At 41.2% G+C, this 24,966-nt stretch overlaps 1 protein-coding gene across 3 annotated transcripts in view; it reads left to right on the plus strand.

The window, feature by feature from the left end:
* LOC110504343 (diacylglycerol kinase beta) overlaps positions 1 to 24,966 on the plus strand; it is a 149,375-nt gene that overhangs the window by 64,340 nt on the left and 60,069 nt on the right. For all 3 annotated transcript variants that reach the window (XM_036974675.1, XM_036974677.1, XM_036974676.1), the window contains 9 exons: positions 6,386 to 6,460; positions 6,636 to 6,755; positions 7,138 to 7,255; positions 7,607 to 7,695; positions 8,514 to 8,630; positions 11,432 to 11,530; positions 11,908 to 12,015; positions 12,150 to 12,223; positions 19,757 to 19,831. In XM_036974675.1, the coding sequence (XP_036830570.1) occupies positions 6,386 to 6,460; positions 6,636 to 6,755; positions 7,138 to 7,255; positions 7,607 to 7,695; positions 8,514 to 8,630; positions 11,432 to 11,530; positions 11,908 to 12,015; positions 12,150 to 12,223; positions 19,757 to 19,831 (875 nt within the window). The remainder of the gene's footprint in view (positions 1 to 6,385; positions 6,461 to 6,635; positions 6,756 to 7,137; positions 7,256 to 7,606; positions 7,696 to 8,513; positions 8,631 to 11,431; positions 11,531 to 11,907; positions 12,016 to 12,149; positions 12,224 to 19,756; positions 19,832 to 24,966) is intronic.

Raw genomic sequence — 24,966 nt, forward strand, 5'->3', positions numbered from 1 at the left:
CAACCTACGTATGCTATCTTGAACATTCACACTTGATATGATTACATAAAAATACATTGATAGTTACAGTACTTCTCCATTTCAACCAAAAATCTATCAAATCAAACTTTAAATGCACGTTTTAAATAAAGTTTCATTTGATTTAGTCCTATTCTTTAGCATAGATTGTTGGTTGAGACGGAGATGTGAATCCAACATATCAATTATTATCTAAAAAACTGGAGGCCTCTTATACTTCAATGTTGTGATGCAAAAATACTAGGGAAATGCATAGCACTCAGAATTAAAAAGGTTTTACCGGGTATTGTTCATCCTGATCAGACAGTTTTTTTTTTACATGGACGATACATTAGAGATAATATACGACAACTACTAGAAATAATAGAACAACATGAAACATCTAAGAAGCCATGCCTGGTATTTATAGCGGATTTTGATAAAATAAGACTTGATTCTAGTTATAAATACCTGGATTTTTTTCAATTACAATGAGTCTCTTAAAAAATAGGAAAAAGTTATGTATAGCAACCCCAGGTGTAAAATAGTAAATAGCAGTTACTTCTCAGAAAGTTTTGATTTGTCAAGGAGTTAAACATGGGTGTCCACTGTCACCATATCTATTCGTTGTGGCCATCGAAATGCTAGCTATCAGATCCAATAACAACATTAGAGGATTAGAAATCCAAGGCTTAAAAACAAAGGTGTCCATGTATGCTGATGACTCAAGTTTTATATTAAGTCCACAAGCTAGATCCCTGCAATGTCTAATTGAAGATCTAGATAACTTCTGGACTCTCTGGACTAAAACCTAATTACAGTAAGTGTACAATATTACATATTGGATCTTAAAAAAACACACATTTTACATGACTTTGCAGTTTACCTATAAAATGGGCTGACGGTGAAGTAGACATACTTGGTATTCATATCACTAAAGACATAAATGAACTCTCCACAATCAATTTCAATAGAAAACAAGTAAAAAGATCCTGCAAAAAAAAACATTTTGCTTTATCTGGGATGCTAAACCAGACAAGATAAAACGTGCCTATCTATATAATGAAAATGAACTGGGTGGGTTGAGATGATTAAATATAAAAACACTAAACCTCTCTAAAAGTTTCACTTATACAAAAGTTTTAATTGAACCATAAATGGTTCTCAAGTAGATTATTGAGAAAAGCTCATCCATTGTTTGAAAATGGCGATTAATTGAAAATTAAACCTTTTTCAAAGTCTCTCTCTTTTCCAAACCAGCATTACAGAGCTGGTTGCAATTTCAATTTCATCTCCCTGAAAAATAGAACAAATGTTACAAATACTATGTCTGAACTCAAATGTGCTGGTGGATAAAATACCTGTATTTATGAAAAGGGAATAACAAACAAAAAAAGATACAGTGCCTTGCGAAAGTATTCGGCCCCCTTGAACTTTGCAACCTTTTGCCACATTTCAGGCTTCAAACATAAAGATATAAAACTGTATTTTTTTGTGAAGAATCAACAACAAGTGGGACACAATCATGAAGTGGAACGACATTTATTGGATATTTCAAACTTTTTTAACAAATCAAAAACTGAAAAATTGGGCGTGCAAAATTATTCAGCCCCCTTAAGTTAATACTTTGTAGCGCCACCTTTTGCTGCGATTACAGCTGTAAGTCGCTTGGGGTATGTCTCTATCAGTTTTGCACATCGAGAGACTGACATTTTTTCCCATTCCTCCTTGCAAAACAGCTCGAGCTCAGTGAGGTTGGATGGAGAGCATTTGTGAACAGCAGTTTTCAGTTCTTTCCACAGATTCTCGATTGGATTCAGGTCTGGACTTTGACTTGGCCATTCTAACACCTGGATATGTTTATTTTTGAACCATTCCATTGTAGATTTTGCTTTATGTTTTGGATCATTGTCTTGTTGGAAGACAAATCTCCGTCCCAGTCTCAGGTGTTTTGCAGACTCCATCAGGTTTTCTTCCAGAATGGTCCTGTATTTGGCTCCATCCATCTTCCCATAAATTTTAACCATCTTCCCTGTCCCTGCTGAAGAAAAGCAGGCCCAAACCATGATGCTGCCACCACCATGTTTGACAGTGGGGATGGTGTGTTCAGCTGTGTTGCTTTTACGCCAAACATAACATTTTGCATTGTTGCCAAAAAGTTCAATTTTGGTTTCATCTGACCAGAGCACATTCTTCCACATGTTTGGTGTGTCTCCCAGGTGGCTTGTGGCAAACTTTAAACGACACTTTTTATGGCTATCTTTAAGAAATGGCTTTCTTCTTGCCACTCTTCCATAAAGGCCAGATTTGTGCAATATACGACTGAGTGTTGTCCTATGGACAGAGTCTCCCACCTCAGCTGTAGATCTCTGCAGTTCATCCAGAGTGATCATGGGCCTCTTGGCTGCATCTCTGATCAGTCTTCTCCTTGTATGAGCTGAAAGTTTAGAGGGACGGCCAGGTCTTGGTAGATTTGCAGTGGTCTGATACTCCTTCCATTTCAATATTATCGCTTGCACAGTGCTCCTTGGGATGTTTAAAGCTTGGGAAATCTTTTTGTATCCAAATCCGGCTTTAAACTTCTTCACAACAGTATCTCGGACCTGCCTGGTGTGTTCCTTGTTCTTCATGATGCTCTCTGCGCTTTTGACGGACATCTGAGACTATCACAGTGCAGGTGCATTTATACGGAGACTTGATTACACACAGGTGGATTGTATTTATCATCATTAGTCATTTAGGTCAACATTGGATCATTCAGAGATCCTCACTGAACTTCTGGAGAGAGTTTGCTGCACTGAAAGTAAAGGGGCTGAATAATTTTGCACGCCCAATTTTTCAGTTTTTGATTTGTTAAAAAAGTTTGAAATATCCAATAAATGTCGTTCCACTTCATGATTGTGTCCCACTTGTTGTTGATTCTTCACAAAAAATACAGTTTTATATCTTTATGTTTGAAGCCTGAAATGTGGCAAAAGGTCGCAAAGTTTAAGGGGGCCGAATACTTTCGCAAGGCACTGTATATTGTACATTGGAATGGTAGAGTTGTCATTCATGCAGTTATCTTTATTGTTGGAAAGGTCTGCTCAATCCAAGATTACAACCAATTGATTACAGCATTACCTAAAAAATGGAGGAGGCAGGTGGCAGCGGGAGGAATAAAAATAGCATAAATAGGAAAGTATACCAGTTTCATTTGAGGACCAGGATGTTGACAGCTGTGCCATGCAGATTACAAAATACTTGAGAAGAGATTTGATGGACCGATTCTATGGTAGAGCATGTATGAGTTGATATATAAAACGAAGCAAGATTGAAGAATTCATGCTTTCATCTTAAATTATAAATCTTTATCTCACAATCTGTGGATACTATTCGATTAGATAGAAATTGTACGTTAAACATCACAGCATAGTTGAAAGATATGTTGCATAGAAATCCGAAGAGGGTGGCCAGCAGAGATAGGTGGGAAGGGCTGAGGGAAGCTGAGGGTTGGGATTGGTTTATTTTAGTCTGAATAATCTTGAGGGGGGGGGGGTGGGGGGGGCGACGACTGTGAGGGGTGGGTCTCGTATGGTTGAGGGGCAGCTCACTGGGAACTGTGGGAGGGGGGGGGGGGGGGGGGGGATCTTGGAGGGCTGGTGGCCTGGCAGTTGGGAGCTTGGGCCAGTGGCTGATAGTTTGCTGAGATCTGTCGACATGCCCTTGAGCAGGGCGTTGATCCTGGTTGCTTCTGTGGGTCGCCCTGGATGTTAGTCTGTTAGATGACTGAATGTAATGTAAATGCTGAGTGGCTTCACTGCAAGTACATCATATATTTTAATATTCAACAAAAATTTTACAAAAATTTAAAACAAACTGGAATTAAAGCTACACAGATGGAACAATCAAAGCAGAATATACATCTTCAAATGTTGATATCCTGTTGCTTTGACAACCAAACACAATGAAATGTAACTAAACATCATTACATTTGAAATCAACCAGAGCTTGAAACCCTAGGCCTTATGAAAATAGTCACACATCTTGACTTTAACATTTTGTTCTGTAACAACCTGAATAAAAAATGGATTACATTTAGATTCTGTCTCACTGGCCTACACATAATGCCCCATAATGTCGAAGTGGAATTATGTTTGAGAAAATTTTACAAATTAATACAAAATTCAAAGCTGAAATATCTTCAGTCAATAAGTATTATACCCCTTTGTTCGGGCAAGCCTAAATAAGTTCAGGATAAAACATTATTGCATAACAAGTCACATAAGTTGCATTGACTCACTGTGTGCAATAAAAGTATTTTTGAATGACCTCATCTCTGTACCCCACATATACAATTATCTGTAAGGTCCCTCAGTTGAGCAGTGAATTTCAAACACAGATTCAACCACAAAGACCAGGGATGTGTTCCAGTGCCTTGCAAAGAAGGGCATCTATTAGTAGAAGGGTACAAATCTGACATTGAAGTTATTAAATACACTTTGTATGGTGTCTCAATACACCAAGTCACAACAAAGGTACAGGCGTCATGTCACGGTCATTGTATGGAGGACACCAAGGCGCAGTGTGATAAGCGTACATTATATTTTATTAAACGAATGCACCACTGAACAAAACTAAACAAAATAACAAAACGAACCGTGAAGCAGGATGACTAGTGCGAACAAGCAACTAAACATAGAATAATAACCCACAAAACCAAAATGGAAAATGGCAACCTAAATAGGATCCCCAATCAGAGACAACGATAAACAGCTGCCTCTGATTGGGACCCAGTTCAGGCCACCATAGAGCTACATATACCTAGACATACTGAAACCCCATAGAATTACAAAAACCCTAGACAGGACAAAAACACCTGGACAATACAAAAACTAAACCAACCACCCTCGTCACACCCTGACCTAACCAAAATAATAAAGAAAACAAAGATAACTAAGGTCAGGGCGTGACACGTCCTTCCTAACTCAGTTGCCAGAGAGAAAGGAAACCGCTCAGGGATTTCACCAATGGCTGTGATAGGAGAAAACGGAGGATGTATCAACAACATTGTTGTTACTCCACAATACTAACCTAAATGATGGAGTGAAAAGAAGGACGCCTGGACAGAATACAAATATTCCAAAACATGCATCCTGTTTGCAATAAGCCATTAAAGTAAAACTGCAGAAAATGTGGCAAAGAAATTAACTTTATGTCCTTAATACAAAATGTTTTGTTTGGGGCAAATCCAACACAACACATCACTGAATACCAGTCTTCATTTTTTCAGGCATGGTGGTGGCTGTATGATGTTATTGGTGTGCTGTGTCATCAGCAAGAACTACAGAGTTTTTTTAGGATAAGAAAGAGCGGAATAGAGTTAATCACAGGCAAGATCCTAGAGGAAAACCTGGTTCAGTCTACTTTCCTACAGACAATGGAAGATAAATTCACCTTTCAGCAGGACAGTAACCTAAAACACAAGGCCAAAAATACACTGGATTTGCTTACCAAGATGACATTGAATATTCCTGAGTGGCCTAGTTACAGTTTGACTTAAATTGGCTTGAAAATCTATGGCAAGACTTGTCAAGCAATGATCAACAACCAACTTGACAGAGCTTGAAGATTTTTTTAAAGAATAATTTTCAGATATTGTACAATCCAAGCGTGCAACGCTCTTAGAGACTTACCAAGAAAGACACAGCTGTAATCACTGCCAAAGGTGATTCTAACATATGAATGAGATACTTCTGTATTTCATTTTCAGTAAATGTGCTAAAAATGTGTTTTCACTTTGTTATTATCGGGTATTGTGTGTAGATGTGTGTGGGGAAAAATCTATTTAATCCTTTTTGAATTAAGGCTGTAACACCACAAAATGCGGAATAAGTCAAGGGGTATGAATACTTTCTGAAAGCACTGTATTGTCTATTTGAGGTTAATCCTGGGTTTAATTGAAAAAAACGTCATAGCTAAGCAGGGCTGGGCTAGGTTGAAACCCTGAATGGGAGACTGAATTAATAGCTGTAGATAGATCAAATCTCCCGTGTTTTTCTTCTTCTTATAGTGGATATCATGTGACGTTGTTTTAAAGGTACAAATTCAATATTCAGTACCAGTCAAACGCTTGGACACACCTACTCATTCAAGGGTTTTTCTTTATTTTTACTATTTTATACATTGTAGAATAATAGTGAAGACATCAAAACTACTAAATAACACATATGGAATCATGTAGTAACCAAAAAAGTGTTAAAAAAATCTAAATATATTTTATATGTGAGATTCTTCAAAGTAGCCACTCTTTGCCTTATGTGTGGATGAGGTCATTTATTATCAAGAAGACTACCACAATGTTGTTGTTGTTGTGGTCTAACGTTTTGCCCTCTTCCTGTGTGTGTAGGAACTGGACCGCATCATCAATCAGATGGTCCACGTGGCAGAGTACCTGGAATGGGACTCTACAGAGCTGCGACCAGTAAGAATGCACACAGCCTTATGTGTCTTGTTTTCCCTGGTCCCAACATATTTGAGCGTTGGAGTAGGTCGACCTGAACAGGCTAGCTTAACTACAGTGACAAGGAAATAACGGAACGTTGCAGTATCACAATTTGACAAGACTTTACTGGTCTTTCCTCCTCGTCTCCTCCTAGATCCTGAAGGAGATGATGGAAGAGATAGACTATGACCGGGACGGAACGGTCACCTTGGAGGAGTGGATCAGGGGAGGCCTCACCACCATCCCTCTGCTGGTCCTGCTGGGCATGGAGACGGTGAGGCACTTTGTGTGTGTGTGTGTGTAATATAATATGATAATGGATGCCATTTAGCAGATGTTTTTATCTAAAGCAACTTGCAGTACAGTGAGTGCATACATGAGTGCATACATTTTAGTAAGTGTATGATCCCTGTGGGGAGAGAGAGCAAGTGTTTGTGTGTGTCTCTGTGAGTGCGTTTGGGGCGGCAGTTCCAAAAAATCAATTCAGAAAGATCTTTTTGTGGTGATGGATTACTTAAAAAGAAAAAAAGGATTAGCCCTCTCTTAAGCACTCTGGTCTATCATGCCATTCTCTCCACTGATCTCTTGCTCTCTCTCTCTCTCTCTTTCTCTCTCTCTCTCTCTCTCTCTCTCTCTCTCTCTCTCTCTCTGTGTAGAATGTGCAGGAGGATGGGCAGCATGTGTGGAAATTAAAGCACTTCAACAAGCCAGCCTACTGTAACTACTGCCACACCATGCTGCTGGGAGTCCGCAAGCAGGGCCTCTGCTGCTCTAGTGAGTCTGTGTGTGGCCCTCAGTTCCACTCTCTCTCTCCTTCAGTCCCTATTTCTGTCCCTTGTTGGCATTCACTACTCTACTCTCTCTGTTCTGTCGCTTCCTGGGTGCCTTTCAGTTCCTCTCTCTCTTTCAACCAGATGCTTGTCTCTATTTCTCTCTGACTCTGTTATCCCATCCTCCATTCTGTGAATAACAAACATGATTGCGTGACTAATTAATGATCTATTATCAAGGCAAATGTTATGTTATCGCTGGGTCATTTTATTACATGTTTCAATGAAAGGGTTGGTCTGGTGTTTGGTGTTCATCCACTGGTTAACTGTCTCTCTGTGTACCTCTGTGTTTCAGTATGCAAGTACACAGTCCATGAACGCTGTGTGTCCAAAGACATCGCTGCCTGCATCAGCACCTACGCCAAGTCCCGCAGACACACTAATGTGAGTACTATACATACGACTAAACACACACACAAACACAGACAGTAATGATGTTGTCATGTGTGTCATAGCAGTATCTATTATGTGCCTATGTTTTAGAAAAAGTGTGACAAATATTGAGAAATGTAGGTCTACACTTTACTATATGACTCACAATTCTCTTGCGTGCATTACTCATTCTAGTGTAATCCTCTCAGTCAGTGAGCTTGACTGTGACTCAGGCCTACAATATCCTACCTTAAGTGACTCTTTAGTGTGATGCCTTAAGCTGAGAGCTAACCCACAGCTAACCCCTAACCTCCATCTGACTAACGTTGTGTGAATAGAACGCCCTGTCGTTGCTAAGCAACCTGTTCTGGCAGTTGGCCGAGTGCTAAGGACTGGAGAGGAGCAGGAGGATCATGGGAACAGGGACTCACACACACACACACACTCTCTCTCTCACACACACACACACACACACACACACACACACACACACACACACACACACACACACACACAGGATCATGGCGGCAGGGAGATCATGCAGAGCTACTTATGTTGTTAACCGGTCTCTATATATAACCTCTGATTTAATTAGAGCTCTTCTGGAACTCACAGACCTTGAAATTGTCCCTACTCTGTTTCAGCTCCACTTCACTTTCTCAAGTCTGGTTCACTAGCAGATGATGCCTTTCAGAAGGCCTTTTATTTTTGTAGATATCTGGCACTAAATATAGCCCATTTAGCACTGGATTTATGTTGTGACCTCGTGATAGTTACTGTCTCTATCTTTCTCGTTCTTTCTCTCCCCCCCCCCCCCTCCCTCCCTCCAGGCTATGCAGCACGTGTGGATGGAGGGAAACTCTCCCACTAAGTGCGACCGCTGTCACAGAAGTATCAAGTGCTACCAGGGCTTAACGGGCCTACACTGTGTGTGGTGTCAGATCACTGTAAGTAGTACACACTCAAGGCCATAACTACATATGAGGACACTGTGTGTGGTGTCAGATCACTGTGAGTAGTACTCACTCAGGGCCATAACTACATATGAGGACACTGTGTGTGGTGTCAGATCACTGTAAGTAGTACACACTCAGGGCCATAACCACATATGAGGACACTGTGTGTGGTGTCAGATCACTGTAAGTAGTACACACTCAAGGCCATAACTACATATGAGGACACTGTGTGTGGTGTCAGATCACTGTGAGTAGTACTCACTCAGGGCCATAACTACATATGAGGACACTGTGTGTGGTGTCAGATCACTGTAAGTAGTACACACTCAGGGCCATAACCACATATGAGGACACTGTGTGTGGTGTCAGATCACTGTAAGTAGTACACACTCAGGGCCAAAACTACATATGAGGACACTGTGTGTGGTGTTAGATCACTGTAAGTAGTACACACTCAGGGCCATAACTACATATGAGGACATTGTGTGTGGTGTTAGATCACTGTAAGTAGTACACACTCAGGGCCATAACTACATATGAGGACACTATGATAATACAAATATATATATTTGTACACAATAAAGAAAATCAATTATGAGTAAACATGAAAATATTGCTCCCAGCATTGATCAAAGCTCAGAACACTTATATTCTTGATCTGACTGAGTTCTAATCGCGACTGGCTCTTTACGAACTAGTGGAATCATGAACAGTTTTTTTTTCGTTATGTTCGGCTGCGTCCCCTGGATTTGCTTCACAGATTTGCATTTTTAGCAGCACAGGCCGAGGGCCTGAGACGTGAAACGAACTACCCCAGCTCGGTCAAGCAAGCAAGCTGCTGACAGTGTGTTTGCCAGATGCCAGACAAAATGCAATTTTAGAACTGCCAGCAACTCGTGTCGCGTCTACAGACATCCCCCAAACAAACAAAAAGCAACTCTCGGAGTATGACTGGGAAAATAGTTGCTTAAAAATGTTTCAGTAATGTTGAATTGCTCTGGCTAGTATTATAATTTTTTTTAATGTTATTTTTTACCCTTTTTTCATGATATTCAATTGGTAGTTACAGTCTTGTCCCATCGCTGCAACTCCCTTACTGACTCAGGAGAGGTGAAGGTCGAGAGCCATGCATCCACCGAAATACGACCCTAACAAGTCGCACTGCTTCTTGACCATCAATCAATCAATCAAATGTATTTATAAAGCCCTTCTTACATCAGCTGATGTAACAAAGTGCTGTACAGAAACCCAGCCTAAAACCCCAAACATCAAGCAATGCAGGTGTAGAAGCACGGTGGCTAGGAAAAACTCCCTTGAAAGGCCAGAACCTAGGAAGAAACCTAGAGAGGAACCAGGCTATGAGGGGTGGCCAGTCCTCTTCTAGCTGTGCTGGGTGGAGATTATAACAGAACATGGCCAAGATGTTCAAATGTTCATAGATGACCAGCATGGTCAAATAATAATAATCCCAGTAGTTGTCGAGGGTGCAACAGGTCAGCACCTCAGGAGTAAATGCCATTTGGCTTTTCATAGCCTTTCATAGCCTTTTCATGGCTTTTCATAGCCGATCAGCCGAGTATCTCTACCGCTCCTGCTGTCTCTAGAGAGTTGAAAACAGCAGGTCTGGGACAGGTAGCACGTCCGGTGAACAGGCCAGGGTTCCATAGGCAGATCAGTTGAAACTGGAGCAGCAGCACGACAAGGTGGACTGTGGACAGCAAGGAGACATCAGGCCAGGTAGTCCTAAGGCATGGTCCTAGGGCTCAGGTCCTCTTAAATCTTAAATTCACACAGGACACCGGATAAGACAGGAGAAATACTCCAGATATAACGGACTGTCCCGAGCCCCCCCGACACATAAACTATTGCAGCATAAATACTGGAGGCTGAGACAGGAGGGGTCGGGAGACTGCTCGCTTAACCCGGAGGCAAGCCACACCAATGTGTCGGAGGAAACACCGTACAACTGGCGACCGTGTCATAGGCCTATATTAAAATGCAAAAAATACAGTTCTAAAAATGTCATACGTTTTCATTTATATCGTTTGTTGTTTGTCTTAATCTCGATCACCCACTGGAGTTGATAGTTTACCCATTACCTAGCTTGTTTTTACCATTACATCACTGATATTAATATAGAATTGTAAGTGATTAATACAATCATCTGTGTGCTCCATTGATGTCTGTTTGTGCGGAGGTTGATTAGTAATGCCTACGAATACAAAGTGAAAGCTTCACTAAAACGCAAAGCCTGATTATGGCCCTGTACGCACTCCCCTCTACTGGAGAACTCCTAGAATTGGGCCAATGTTTCTGTTCATAGTGCCTCAAATGCCTCAGAGAGCTTCTGATGATAACAATGAACCTGAGGAAGTTCACGGGAATAGTTTGTAATCTACCTATTTTCTCATTTCTACTTTACCTTATATGTCCACTAGATGTCCCCATTTAGGTAAATGCTCAGATGAAAATTCAAACTGTGGTTCCTCAAACCACCAGTAAGGGGAGTTCAAAGATCTTGCTAGGGTTGTCAATTTATATATATACTGTATATATAGTTTAGCAATGTGCTCATCCCTGTAGCATCACAGCAGGCATTTATTCATCCTCAGTCTTAGAAGCAGCTACTGTACTATACATTATATCTGGTACTGTTATGCAATATCTGGCACTGTGTCAAATGCCTATTTTTGTTTTTCTTTTCCACTCTTCTCCTTCGCCTCATTCTCCTTCTTCTACTCCTTCTCTGCTCCTTTCCTCCCTCCATCCTCCTCATCCTCCTTCCTGATCAGCTCCATAATAAGTGTGCGTCCAACATGAAACCAGAGTGTGATGGAGGAGCCCTTAGAGACCACACTCTACTCCCATCCTACATCTGCCCTGTAGTCCTGGTGAGATCACATGCCGTAAATCACATTCTGAATCTCTAAATGTTTTATCTCCAATACTTTCAATGCTGAAAAAAAAAACTTGAAATATATAATTATAGACCCACAAAAGTATACTGAGGGGTGGACGGTTCATAATAATGGCTGGAATGGGCTGAATGGAATGATACCAAACACATGGAAACCATGTATCTGAGGTACATTTATTCCATTCCAGCCATTACTATGCACCCGTCCTCCCCAATTAAGGTGCCACCGGCCATCTGTGACATACATCTTTTGTCCAATTTCTCTGTCACAATTCATATACGCATGAACACATTTATATTTCTGTCTATTTATGTGTCTCTATGCCTGCTGGCCTATCTATCTGTCTATAGGACCGTCATTCTGTTGTGAAGCGGGGTGAAGGGGACTCCCCGCCCAGCACCAGCCCTGACGACCCGAGTCAGAGCTTCAAATTCACAGGAGACGGACAAGCACTGCAGGTGAGTGAATCGAGCCCAGAGCATCTTCAGAGCCTTGGAGTCTGTTGTGTTAGCTCATGGCAGGCTAAAATGTGGATTGTGTATCTATGGATATACAAGATATCTCATGAGACTGTCTCTGCTCTCCTGTCCAGATCACTCCTCTCCCAGGCACACATCCCCTCCTGGTCCTGGTCAACCCAAAGAGTGGCGGGAGACAAGGGGAGCGGTAAGTGACAGAGCACAAATTTCCTAGGTGGTAAAGGTCCGGAGGGATATTGTCTATCGGCATAGTAACAAACCCCCCCATCTCGTGACCCATGTGACCCCAAACTGTTCACTCCCCTCTTGTTGGCACAAAGAAAATATTGCCATTCTAAAGCTAATTTCCTACAATTCGACAATTTTGACATAGGGCAGATAATTTGTTTTGCAGGTTTATAGCTAATTTCTTGCAATTCTACATATTTTGCCATGTCTTATGTGTGTTCATATGATACCTGAGTGAGCCAAATTGGCACCTTTAATTGGATGGGTAAAAAAAAAGCAGATATGGTGAAGTTATTAATTACACTTTGGATGGCGTATCAATACACCCAGTCACTACAAAGATACAGGAGTCCTTCCTTCCTTCCTTCCATTCAGTTGTTGGAGAGCAAGGAAACAGCTTAGGGATTTCACCATGAGGCCAATGGTGACTTTAAAACTATTTAATGTTTGTGATAGGAGAAAACTGAGGCTGGATCAACAACATTGTAGTTACTCCACAATACTAACCTAAATGACAGGGAAAAAAAGGGTGCCTGTCCAGAAACAAAATATTAAAGTAAAACTGCAGAAAATGTGGAGAAGAAAAATACTTTATGTCCTGAATACAAAGTGTTCTGATTGGGGCAAATCCAAATCAAGACATCACTGAGTACCACTCTTCATATTTTCAAGCATGGTGGTGGCTGCATCATGTTATGGGTATGTGTGTCATCAACAAGGACTAAGCAGTTTTTTAGAATACAAAGAAACAGAATAGAGCTAAGCACAAGCAAAAAAAAAGAGGAAAACTTGGTTCGGTGTGCTTTCCTACAGACACTGGGAGACATATTTACCTTTCAGCAGGACAATAACCTAAAACACAAGGCCAAACAAACACTGGAGTTGCTTACCAAGACGACATTAAATGTTCGTGAGTGGCCTAGTTACAGTTTTGACTTAAATCGGATTAAATATGGCAAGACTTGAAAAGGGCAGTCTAGCAATGATCAACAACCAACTTGACAGAGCTTGAAGAATTTGTTTAAGAGTAATGTGCATATTTTATAATCCAGGTGTGCGAAGCTCTTAGAGACTTACCCAGAAAGACTCAAATCAAATCAAATGTATTTATATAGCCCTTCGTACATCAGTTGATATCTCAAAGTGCTGTACAGAAACCCAGCCTAAAACCCCAAACAGCAAGCAATGCAGGTGTAGAAGCACGGTGGCTAGGAAAAACTCCCTAGAAAGGCCAAAACCTAGGAAGAAACCTAGAGAGGAACCAGGCTATGAGGGGTGGCCAGTCCTCTTCTGGCTGTGCCGGGTGGAGATTATAACAGAACATGGCCAAGATGTTAAGACGTGCATAGATGACCAGCATGGTCAAATAATAATAATCACATGCAGAACAGTTCAAGCTGGAGCAGCAGCACGGCCAGTTGGACTGGGGACAGGAAGGAGTCATCATGCCAGGTAGTCCTGAGGCATGGTCCTAGGGCTCAGGTCCTCCGAGAGAGAGAGAGAAAGAAAGAGAGAATTAGAGAGAGCATACTTAAATTCACACAGGACACCGGATAAGACAGGAGAAGTCCTCCAGATATAACAAACTGACCCTAGCCCCCCGACACATAAACGACTGCAGCATAAATACTGGAGGCTGAGACAGGAGGGGTCAGGAGACACTGTGGCCCCATCCGATGATAACCCCACCCACTTTGCCAAAGCACAGCCCCCACACCACTAGAGGGATATCTTCAACCACCAACTTACCATCCTGAGAAAAGGCAGAGTTTTGCCCACAAAGATCTCCGCCACGGCACAACCCAAGGGGTGGCGCCAACCCAGACAGGAAGATCACATCAGTGACTCAACCCACTCAAGTGACGCACCCCTCCTAGTGATGGCATGAAAGAGCACCAGTAAGCCAGACTCCCAGCTGTAATCACTGCGAAAGGGGATTCTAACATGCATTGACTCAGAGGTATGAATACTTATGTAAATTAGATATTTCTGTATTTAATTTTCAATAAATTTGCTAACATTCCTAAAAACATGTTTCCACTTTGTCGTTATGGGGTATTGTGTGTAGATGGGTGAGAAAATAAATATATTTAATCCATTTTTCATTCAGGCTGTAACAACAAAATGTGGAAAAGAGTAAGATCGTGCCGACAGATATGGCAGATCTGCTTCTAGCGCCTAAGAGAATGTGCATTGTTTAGTTTTTTTTTGTGTGCTCTTTCTTACATTATTAGCCCAGTCATTTTTTTGTGTTATTACATACAGTCGGATATAACTTTTCGATATCAGAGCGGCAGTAACTCACCAGTATTACGACCAATAATATGACTTTCCCGAATTGGATCCTTTGTTCGTACCCCCCAGGGCAATTTAATTTATTCCAGAGGCTGCTCCAAAACACAACCAATGGAGAAGAGGTAATCGGAGTGGACTTCTAGTCTGACTCAGGAGGCGTGCACACCATTCACCGCTTCTGAGTATATTACTCGCTAATGTTCAGTCTCTAGATAATAAAGTAGCAGAGCTCAGGGTGAGGATCTCATTCCAGAGAGACATCAGGGACTGTAACATACTCTGTTTCATAGAAACATAGTTCTCTTGGGATATACTGTCCACATCCATACAGTCAGCTGGGTTCTCAGTACATTGCGCAGACAGGAATAAAGAACTCTCCGGGAAGAAGAAAGGCGGGAGTGTATGTTTCATGATTAACTACTCATGATGTGATTGTGATAACATACAGAAACTCAAGTTCTTTTGTTCACCCAACATAGAATAGCTCACAATTAAATGCCAACCGTATTACCTCCCAAGATAATTATTTTTGGTCAAACTGATACCATCACAGCCCTCAAAGAACTACACTGGACTTTATGCAAACTGTAAACCACATATCCTGAGGCCGCATTTACTGTAGCTGGGGATTTTAACAAAGCAAATCTGAGGAAAGCGCTTTCGAAGTTCTACCAACACATTGACTGTAGTACTCGCGCTGGGAAAACATTGAACCACCACTACTCAATTTTTTTAAATGCCTACAAGTCCCTCCCATCGGCAAATCTGATCACGACTCCATTTTCCTCCTCCCTTCCTATAGGCAGAAACTCAAACAGGAAAGAGAAAGGGGGATACCTTGTCAGTTGTACAACTGAATGCCTTCAACTGAAATGTGTATTCCACATTTAGCCAACCCCTCTGAATCAGAAAGGTGCGAGGGGCTGCCTTATAATCGACATCCACGTCTTCGGAAGTACTCGTGATGAGGTCTATTCAAAGCTGGTCTGACCAATCGGAATCCATGCTTCAAGATTGTTTTGATCACGCGGACTGGGATATGTTCCAGGTAGCCTCTGAGAGTAACATTGATGTATACGGTGACTAAGTTTCTTCAGGAAGTGTATGGGAGAAGTTGTACCCACTGTGACAATTAAAACCTACTCATTCCCACAAAACTGAAAGCATGAACCACTGCATTTAACCATGTCAAGCTGACTGGGAATATGGCCGAATACAAGTCAATCAAACATGCAAAACGTCAGTACAGAGACTAAGTGGAATTGCAATTCAACAGCTCAGACACGTGACTTATGTGGCAGGGTCTACACTTGCTTCCGGAAAAGCTAAACACCTTCTTTGCCCGCTTTAAGGATAACACAGTAACGCCGACGCAGCCCACCACCAAGGACTGTGGGCTCTCGTTCTCTGTGGCCGACGTGGGTAAAACATTTGTGTGTTAACCCTCCCAAGGCTGCCGGCCCAGACAGCATCCCTAGCCGCATCCTCAGAGCATGCACAGACCAGCTGGCTGGAGTGTTTACGGACAAATTGAATCTCTCCCTATCCCAGTCTGTTATCCCTACTTGCTTCAAGATGTCCCCCATTGTTCCTGTACCCAAGAAAGCAAAGGTAACTGAACTAAATGACTATCATCCGTAGCACTCACTTCTGTCATCATGAAGTGCTTTGAGAGGATATCATATCACCCTAGACCCACTTCAATTTGCATACCGTCCCAATAGATTCACAGATGATGCAGTCACCATCGCACTGCACACCGCCTTATCCCATCTGGACACAAGGAATACCCATGTAAGAATGCTGTTTATTGACTATAGCACAGCATTCAAAAACATAGTACCCTCCAAGCTCGTTATTAAGCTCGGGGCCCTGGGTTTGAACCCCGCTCTGTGCAAATGTGTCCTGGACATCCTGACGGGCCGCCCCCAGGTGGTGAAGGTAGTTAACAGCACCTCCAATTCGCTGATCTCAACACAGGGGCCCCACAAGGGTGTGTGTTCAGCCCCCTCCTGTACTCCCTGTTCAGCCATGACTGCATGGTCATGCTCGCCTCCAACTCAACCATCAATTTTGCAGACAACACAACAGTAGTCAGCCTGATTACCAACAATGACGAGACAGCCTACATGGAGGAGGTGAGGGCCCTGAAAGAATGCCAAGAGTGTGCAAATATGTTTTGATTTGTTCAACACATTTTTGGTTATGACATGATTCCATATGTGTTATTTCATAGTTTTGATTTCTTCACTATTATTTTACAATGTACAACATTTTACAAATAAAGAAAAACCCTGGAATGAGTAGGTGTGTCCAAACTTTTGTGCATTGGGTTTGCACTTCTTTTTCAACAAGACAGTCACACGACCTCCACCCAATTGTGATGGTTTGGGAAGAGTTGGACGGCAGACTGTTGGAAAAGCATTCCAGATGAAGCTGGTTGAGAGAATGCCAAGCGTGTGCAAAGATGTCATCAAGGCAAAGAGTGGCTGCTTTGAAGAATCTCAAATATAAAATATATTTTAGTTTTAACCCCTCATCAATCTACACACAATACCCCATAATGACAAAGTAAAAACTGGTTTTAAGACATTTATGAGAATTTGTAAAAAATAAACATTAAAAATGTTTTTTTAAATGGAAATATCACATTTACATTAGTACTTTGCTGAAGCACCTTTGGCAGCAATTACAGCCTTGAGTCTTCTTGGGTACGACACTACAAGCTTGGCACACCTGTATTTGGGGAGTTTCTCCTATTCTTCTCTGCAGTTCCTCTCAAGCTGTCAGGTTGGATGGGGAGTGTCGCGGCACAGCTATTTTCAGGTCTCTCCAGAGATGTTGGATCGGGTTCAAGTCCGGGCTCTGGCTGGGCCACTCAAGGACTTTCAGAGAATGGTCCCGAAGCCAGGGCCGTTGTCCTGTTGGAAGGTGAATCTTTACCCCAGTCTGAGGTCCTGAGCGCTCTGCAGCAGGTTTTCATCAAGGGTATCTCTGTACTTTGCTCCCAGTCCCTGCCGCTGAAAAACATCCCCACAGCATGATGCTACCACCACCATGCTTCACCGTAGAGATGGTTTCCTCCAGACATGATGCTTGGCAGACATGCCAAAGAGTTCAATGTAGGTTTCATCAGACCATAGAATCTTGATTCTCATATTCTGAGTGCCTTTTGGCAAACTCCAAGCGGGCTGTCATGTGCCTTTTACTGAGGAGTGGCTTCTTTCTGGCCACTCTTCCATAAAGGCTTGATTGGTGGATTGCTGCAGAGATGATTTTCCTTCTGAAAGGTTCTTCCATCTCCATAGAGGAACTCTGGTGCTCTGTCAGAGTGAGCATTGGGTTCTTGTTCACCTCCCTGAACAAGGCCCTTTGTTCTTGGGGGAGCTTCAGTGTTTGTGTGGTACACTTCCCCAGATCTGTGCCTCGACACAATCCTGTCTCGGAGCTCTACGGACAATTCCTTCGACTTCATGGCTTGGTTTTTGCTCTGACATGCACTGTCAACTGTGGGACCTTATATAGACAAGTGTGTGCCTTCCAAAATCATGTCCAATCAATTGAATTTACTACAGGTGGACTCTAATCAAGTTGTATAGTCATCTCAAGGATGATCAATGGAAACAGGATGCACCTGAGCTCAATTTTGAGTCTCATAGCAAAGGGTCTGGGTAGCTATGTAAATAAGGTTTTTCTGTTTTTGTTTTTTATACATTTGCTAAAATATCTTAACCTGTTTTCGCTTAGTCAATATTGGGTATAGTGTGTAGATTGATGAGGATTTGTTTTCATATAATCCATTTTAGAATAAGGCTGTAACGTAACAAAATTTGGAAAAAGGGAAGGGGTCTAAATACTTTTTGAAGGCCCTGTATATATTCATTTTTTTGGTCACGACCCGTGGTCCGTATTGACCCCATTCTGGGTCCGGATCCTGACCGCTGTCCACCAGTTGAGAATGGCTGACATAGAACGTCTCAGATTATTCACTCTGATTGAAACACTCCTGCAATATGTGTTTTATAGAGTCCTGTAATGCTACTGCCAAAGTGTTCTAAACCTTTGGCTAGCTACTCATCATATACTCTAAATAATGTGAAGCTAACATAGCTAACAACAATGACTACATTCAAGAATTTTAAGGCTTTGTAATTGCAGAGGATTTTAAATTTGGTAAATAATTATGGTCATTTCGCTGTTCCGACATAGTCCTAAAGTCCCAAGTGCCATTCTGGCTGTAAATGAATGTGTTCACTGTTTCAGTTCTCTCTCCTCTGTCCTCCCACCATGCATTTCATAGCCCTGTGAGGACACTATTTTGGCTTCAGAAACACCATCACCATAGCAACATAGTCTTAAATACCACTTAAAGGTAGAATTATTCTCTATTAATAGATGTGTTCTCATAACAAAAATAAACATTTACTCTCTGAGTACAAAAAGCAAGCCTATTTATTTCTCCCTTTGATGTAAATAAGGACATGTTGGTGTCACTGATTGGTCTTGTTTTTGTAGATGAGCATTTTAAATGACATACAGTTCTCTTAAATTAAGTAGTATATCTCTACTATTTTCTCTTTTTGGGTGAACTTGGTAACAGTTAAATTGACGTGTTCTTTATGACACATTCATAACAGTATCCTAACACGTTTACTGCCCAAATTATCTGCCACACTACTGTACATAGTATGAGTTGCATTCTAGGACAAATGGTTAGTTCATCGTGACACATTCTAACCTAGCTGTCGGTTTTCCGTTGTCTCCTCTACCCACTCCTCTTCATCCTCTGTTCTCACTCTGACCAAAGTGCTGTGTGGGTATCGGAAGCTAACACAATTACCAGTGCAAGGCTCCATGAAGAGCACTGTGGAGGCTTCAATAGAATAGCCCTCTGATGCATCTCCCACTTTTCAAGGTTACAGGAAACTACTGTGTCATTGGGCACAGTAAGCTATAGAGATATTGACCATTTGTGGAGCAGAACATTTACTGTAGATGGTGCTTTTAAGTAAAACTTGTACTATTTGGATGGTGCTTCTTTACATGTTATATGTCTGTCTTTGTATCCATGAAGTATTACCTCTCTCTCTCTCTTTCCATCTCTCTCTGGCTCCATTTGTGCACAGACAGTTTGTGAGTTTGTCAGTTTGTGTGTGTGTGTACAGTAACTTTAATACTGCTGTTATGTCTCCTGCAGGGTATTGAGAAAGTTCCAGTACCTGCTGAACCCCAGACAGGTGTACAGTCTAGACCGAGAGGGACCCATGGTGGGGTAAGTCTCATCCTCATCATTCACAGTCCCATGGTGCCACTTCTCAAGGCAACACTTGCTCTATGATTGGATCTATACAAAAATATTTTTTGGTTTGTTATAACATTGTCGTGTCTTTGGCTATGCCGGATTAAGTGATATGACATGCTATTCTATAAAATAATTTCTCCGTAATTAATATCACCTGATTGAGCTAATCATGTAAATGTAATTAACTAGAGAGTCGGGCACCACAAAATAATATTTATAGAGCTGTTATCGTCCGAATAAACTCTTAAAGACCTAGTAATATTTTACATCAATAGCAGTCAATATTAATCCTCATCTTAATTCAGTCTCATCTGAAAGTTGTAATTTCTTGGTTATCGGCACGAACCCTGGCTAACAATTTGAATCAGCAATACAAAATTGTGTTTAGTTATTTATTTACTAAATACCTAACTAATCACACAGAATTACCCATACACATAATTAAATCATAACTTGATTACAAATGACATCATAAAGTAAAACGTCCCTAGTGGGCGGAACAGATATGACAGCTTGTTACACAAAAGAAAAGGGTCTGGGTTTGAGTGAAGGTGCGGGAAGACAGGAACAAAGGTGAAGCTGTGCAATCGTAAATACAGTACCAGATGCATTCTAAATTACCGCCCATTTGGGAAAGGAAAATGCAATACATATTTACTCCGAGCTGCGCTTCGGTAGGTTGGTGGTAGATGGAAGGCCGTGTTGCCAAACCGAGTCCTTTGAAGAATGTCTCTGGTTGTCAATTGGATATGTTGTAGTAACGTCGTTGGGTGATAGACGGAATACTCTGTCTGTTCCTTCCTAACCCTCGCTGTTGCTAACTCAATGTCTAGGAGGTATCTATCACTTCTGTAGTGAATAAGAGTTCAAAGTTCATACCATTCGCAACCAAGCTCACGCTGATGTTGGCTTCGTTCTGTAGTTATTATCTGAACCATTCTGACATCGGACCATCGTCCTCACATCATTGGAACAGAAAGTTATATTGTCGTCAAGGGCTTATATAGGAAGGGAGAGGAGGGCGTGTTTGAAAAGTTTTATAGCCCTTGTCCCTTCACAGGGCGGGCCACTGATTGAGCAGAGCCATATCTTATGAAAACCCAAATCTCACATTTTTGAAGCTAAAATCACATTTCATCCCATCACAAATAATTTCATATTCAAACATTTAAATAGAACAACAATTCCATGTGAATCCGATAACTCTGATGTGTAGACTTTCCACTGTAGAGTTTATGTCATCTTATCATTGATGAGAATGTCTCAGATGACAACCGAACTGACATCATATTAATTAAGTAACACCGCATGTGTTTCATTGGTCGGATTACCAGAATATAGTTAATTCCCCCCCATCTTCTGATGTTCCCAGAACCTCTATGTTAACCAAGGGTTTTGTAAATTTAACCTCAGTAGGGTAGAGAGAGGAAAAAGGGGGGAAGAGGTATTTATGACTGTCATAAACCTACCCCCCAGGCCAAAATCATGACAACATGCAAAGTAATGAAGTGTGCCATGTAAAAAAACGTTTCGGATTGAAATAGTGAAATTGTTGAAATCTTGGATCCTTAGAAAGTTTTTTTTTCTCGAATTTTGTTCTGTCCCAGATGGAACTTGGTTGTGCAACAGAACATACTGTAGGCCATGGTTTACTAGGCTTCAAAGTGTATTCTCCCTACTGAACACAACCCTGGCAGTAAGCTACTGCACCATCAGACAACCTCTATCCTCTCCGCACACACACACACACACACACACACACACACACACACACACACACACACACACACACACACACACACACACACACACACACACACACACACATGCATACTTCACCCACTTGACACACAAACACACACCTGATGTGCGTATCATCCTAGCCAGAGGGACACCTTGTACCTGAGTTGTGCAATATGGAACAGTTCATTCAGGAGAAATGCCCTATAGAACATCAATAGACATGAATGCTTTCTCTGAGAGCGGCCAACCTATTCTATCCCTGCCTCCCCCACTCCTCCCTCTGCTGTCACGACTAGGGCTGCTCTCTCTCTCAATAGCCCATTGTAGGAGGAGAGACAAACTACAGTGACGCACTTCTCTCCCAAAGATGACCACTAGTAGATAATGGACAGGGCATCAGGACAGTCCAGGTTAAATGAACATGATGTAATGCCATTATTGTGGTAGTTGTATAATTATTTGTGATAATTTGCTCTGCCTGTCATAACGAGAGCAGTGATGAAACTGATGATGGTGTATGTATGGGGTAGTAAAACACGCAGTCGGTCACTCGGTGTAACATTATATAGTAGGGATTAATTGAAGCTCAATGTTAAATTCAAATCTCCCTACTATCATATTTAAGCCAATATGACACCAATGTCGACATAACTTGGCAAAATCAACTTGATTTGTATTACCGAGAACCAAATACCAGATTTTTAACGGGGTCTTTAGCATTAAGAAAAAATACAATTTCTTGTCCTGACCTAGCTCCATATCTAGGAGTTGGATAAGAACAAGATTACAGCATCCATAAAGTGACCATTAGACTTGCCACCTTTCGGACTGAATACGTTTGTAAGGGCAACAGCTTTAATTACATGTATCATTTACTGCTCTCATGTGCCAATAGAGAACCAAAGATGTGCTACTTTTTTGTAGCATTTCTGACAATGCTAATATCTTTTCAGCTGAATCTCAGTTCTAAAACCAGACCAGCAACTCGATTGCGGCACAACAGGAGCTAACTGGGCCATTCCTACTATGCAATGCCATTTGGACCTCAAACTTTTTTGGATTTTTTTTTTGTTTTAGCATTCTATCAGAAAAAGTCAGTTGTGGAAAAAGTACCCAATTGTCGTAGCGCAAAACACCAGTATCAACGTCAACAGTGAAAAGGTGACTCATGGATGCTGGCATTCTAGGCAGAGTTCCTCTGTCAGTGTCTGTGTTATTTTGCCCATCTCAATCTTTCCTTTTATTGGCCAGACATAGCTTTTTCTTTGCAACTCTGGCTAGAAGGCCAGCATCCCAGAGTCGCCTCTTCACTGCTGACGTTGAGACTGGTGTTTTGCGGGTATTATTTAATGAAGCTGCCAGTTGAGGACTTGTGAAGCATCTGTTTCTCAAACTAGACACTCTAATGTACTTGTCCTCTTGCTCAGTTGTGCACTGGGACCTCCCACTCCTCTTTTCTATTCTGGTTAGGGCCAGTTTGAGCTGTTCTGTGAAGGGAGTAGAACACAGTGTTGTACGAGATCTTCAGTTTCTTGGCAATTTCTCGCATGGAATAACCTTCATTTCTCAGAACAACAATAGACTGACAAGTTTCAGAAGAAAGTGCTTTGTTTCTAGACATTTTGAGCCTGTAATCGAACCCACAAATGCTGACGCTCCAGATACTCAAATAGTCTAAAGAAGGCCAGTTTTATTGCTTCTTTAATCAGGACAACTATTTGCAGCTGTGCTAACATAATTGCAAAAGGGTTTTCTAATGACCAATTAGCCTTTTAAAATGATAAACTTGGATTAGCTAACACAATGTGCCATTGGAACACAGGAGGGATGGTTGCTGATAATGGGCCTCTGTACACCTATGTAGATATTGTAGCTGTTTCCAGCTACAATAGTCATTGACAACATTAACATCGTCTACACTGTCTATCTGATCAATCTGATGTTATTTTAATCGACAATAAATGTGCTTTTCTTTAAAAAATAAGGACATTTCTAAGTGACCCCAAACTTTTGAACAGTAGTGTGTGTGAGTATATATACAGACTAAAAACATGAAACATGGACAAATAGATACTACTGAATGTTTATATATTTTTTTTGCTTTACACCATAGTTTTCCCACTAAATAATAATTGGTGTCATTGTAGGAAAGGGTTGTTTTCTTGAATGGAGAATTACAGCAAACTAAAAGTGTAGAAAGTGATATCAGGGACACACATAAAGTATAAAATAATAATAAATGCAATAATCATGAGAAAAAACATGTTATTGATGAAAGAGACTTTAACTAGGACTATAAAAGAATGAAGAAAGATTTTAATCATTTAATTATTTTATGGCTAATATTTCTTGTGGAAGTTGATAATTAACACCTGGGGACATGGCAAAACTCCTTACATCCACTGTCAAGTGTTTAACATGCATAGAATTCCCTTTCAGGATCCATATTTTTGTTTTTTTTAAGGTAAAGGACACCTGACCTTATATTTAAAGCCTTTTGGAATTCAAATTTTACACTAAATAAGATCTGATATTTCCTGGGGACAGAAAAAGGCACTGCATTGTAGGAATGAGAAGCAAGCTACAAGCAAAGGAGGTAGCTATATTTTGCTATAGAAGGTTTTTATATGACTGAAGTCATTGGTGTAAACTAAACCAGAGCACAAATATAGCTATGTCCTTGGCTGCTATTATAGCTAGCCAGTTAGCTACTAGCCAACGAGACTGTTGCATAACTGTATAGACCGTAGACCACAACTCAACATTGACAATATCTCTTAGCTAGCTACATTCTTCCATAAAGCATAGCTAGCTAAGTAAAGTTCATAGTCAACAACTTTGGGAAAACGTTTTCGAGAGTCACGTCTGTGGACGTCGAAATCAAGACCACACCAAAAAAAGGTGGCCGGTCCGGACAGGACCATAAAAAGAGGTCCAAAAGACATCCTCCGTAGGTCCCTTTAGTGAGAAGTAACAAGTAATAAACTGGAGGGGGTTCTGGGGGAACTCCCACAGATATTTGCAGGGATTTCTTTCCAAATGCTCACTCGGCAAACGTATCAGTACTTTGAGAGTCACTTACATAAACTGGTATGTTAACGTTAACGGGATCGATATGACAACAGCCAGTGAAAGTGCAGGGCGCCAAATTCAAAACAACAAAAATCTCATAATTAAAATTCCTCAAGCATACAAGTATTTTACACCATTTTAAAGATACAATTCTCGTTAATCCAGCCACAGTCTGATTTCAAAAAGGCTTTACAGCGAAAGCTCCACAAATGATTATGTTAGGTCACCACCAAGCCACACACAGCCATTTTCCAGCCAAAGATAGGAGTCACAAAAAGCACAAATAGAGA

The sequence above is a fragment of the Oncorhynchus mykiss genome, chromosome 3 (genome assembly GCF_013265735.2).
Source record: "Oncorhynchus mykiss isolate Arlee chromosome 3, USDA_OmykA_1.1, whole genome shotgun sequence".
Taxonomy (NCBI): Eukaryota; Metazoa; Chordata; class Actinopteri; order Salmoniformes; family Salmonidae; genus Oncorhynchus; species Oncorhynchus mykiss.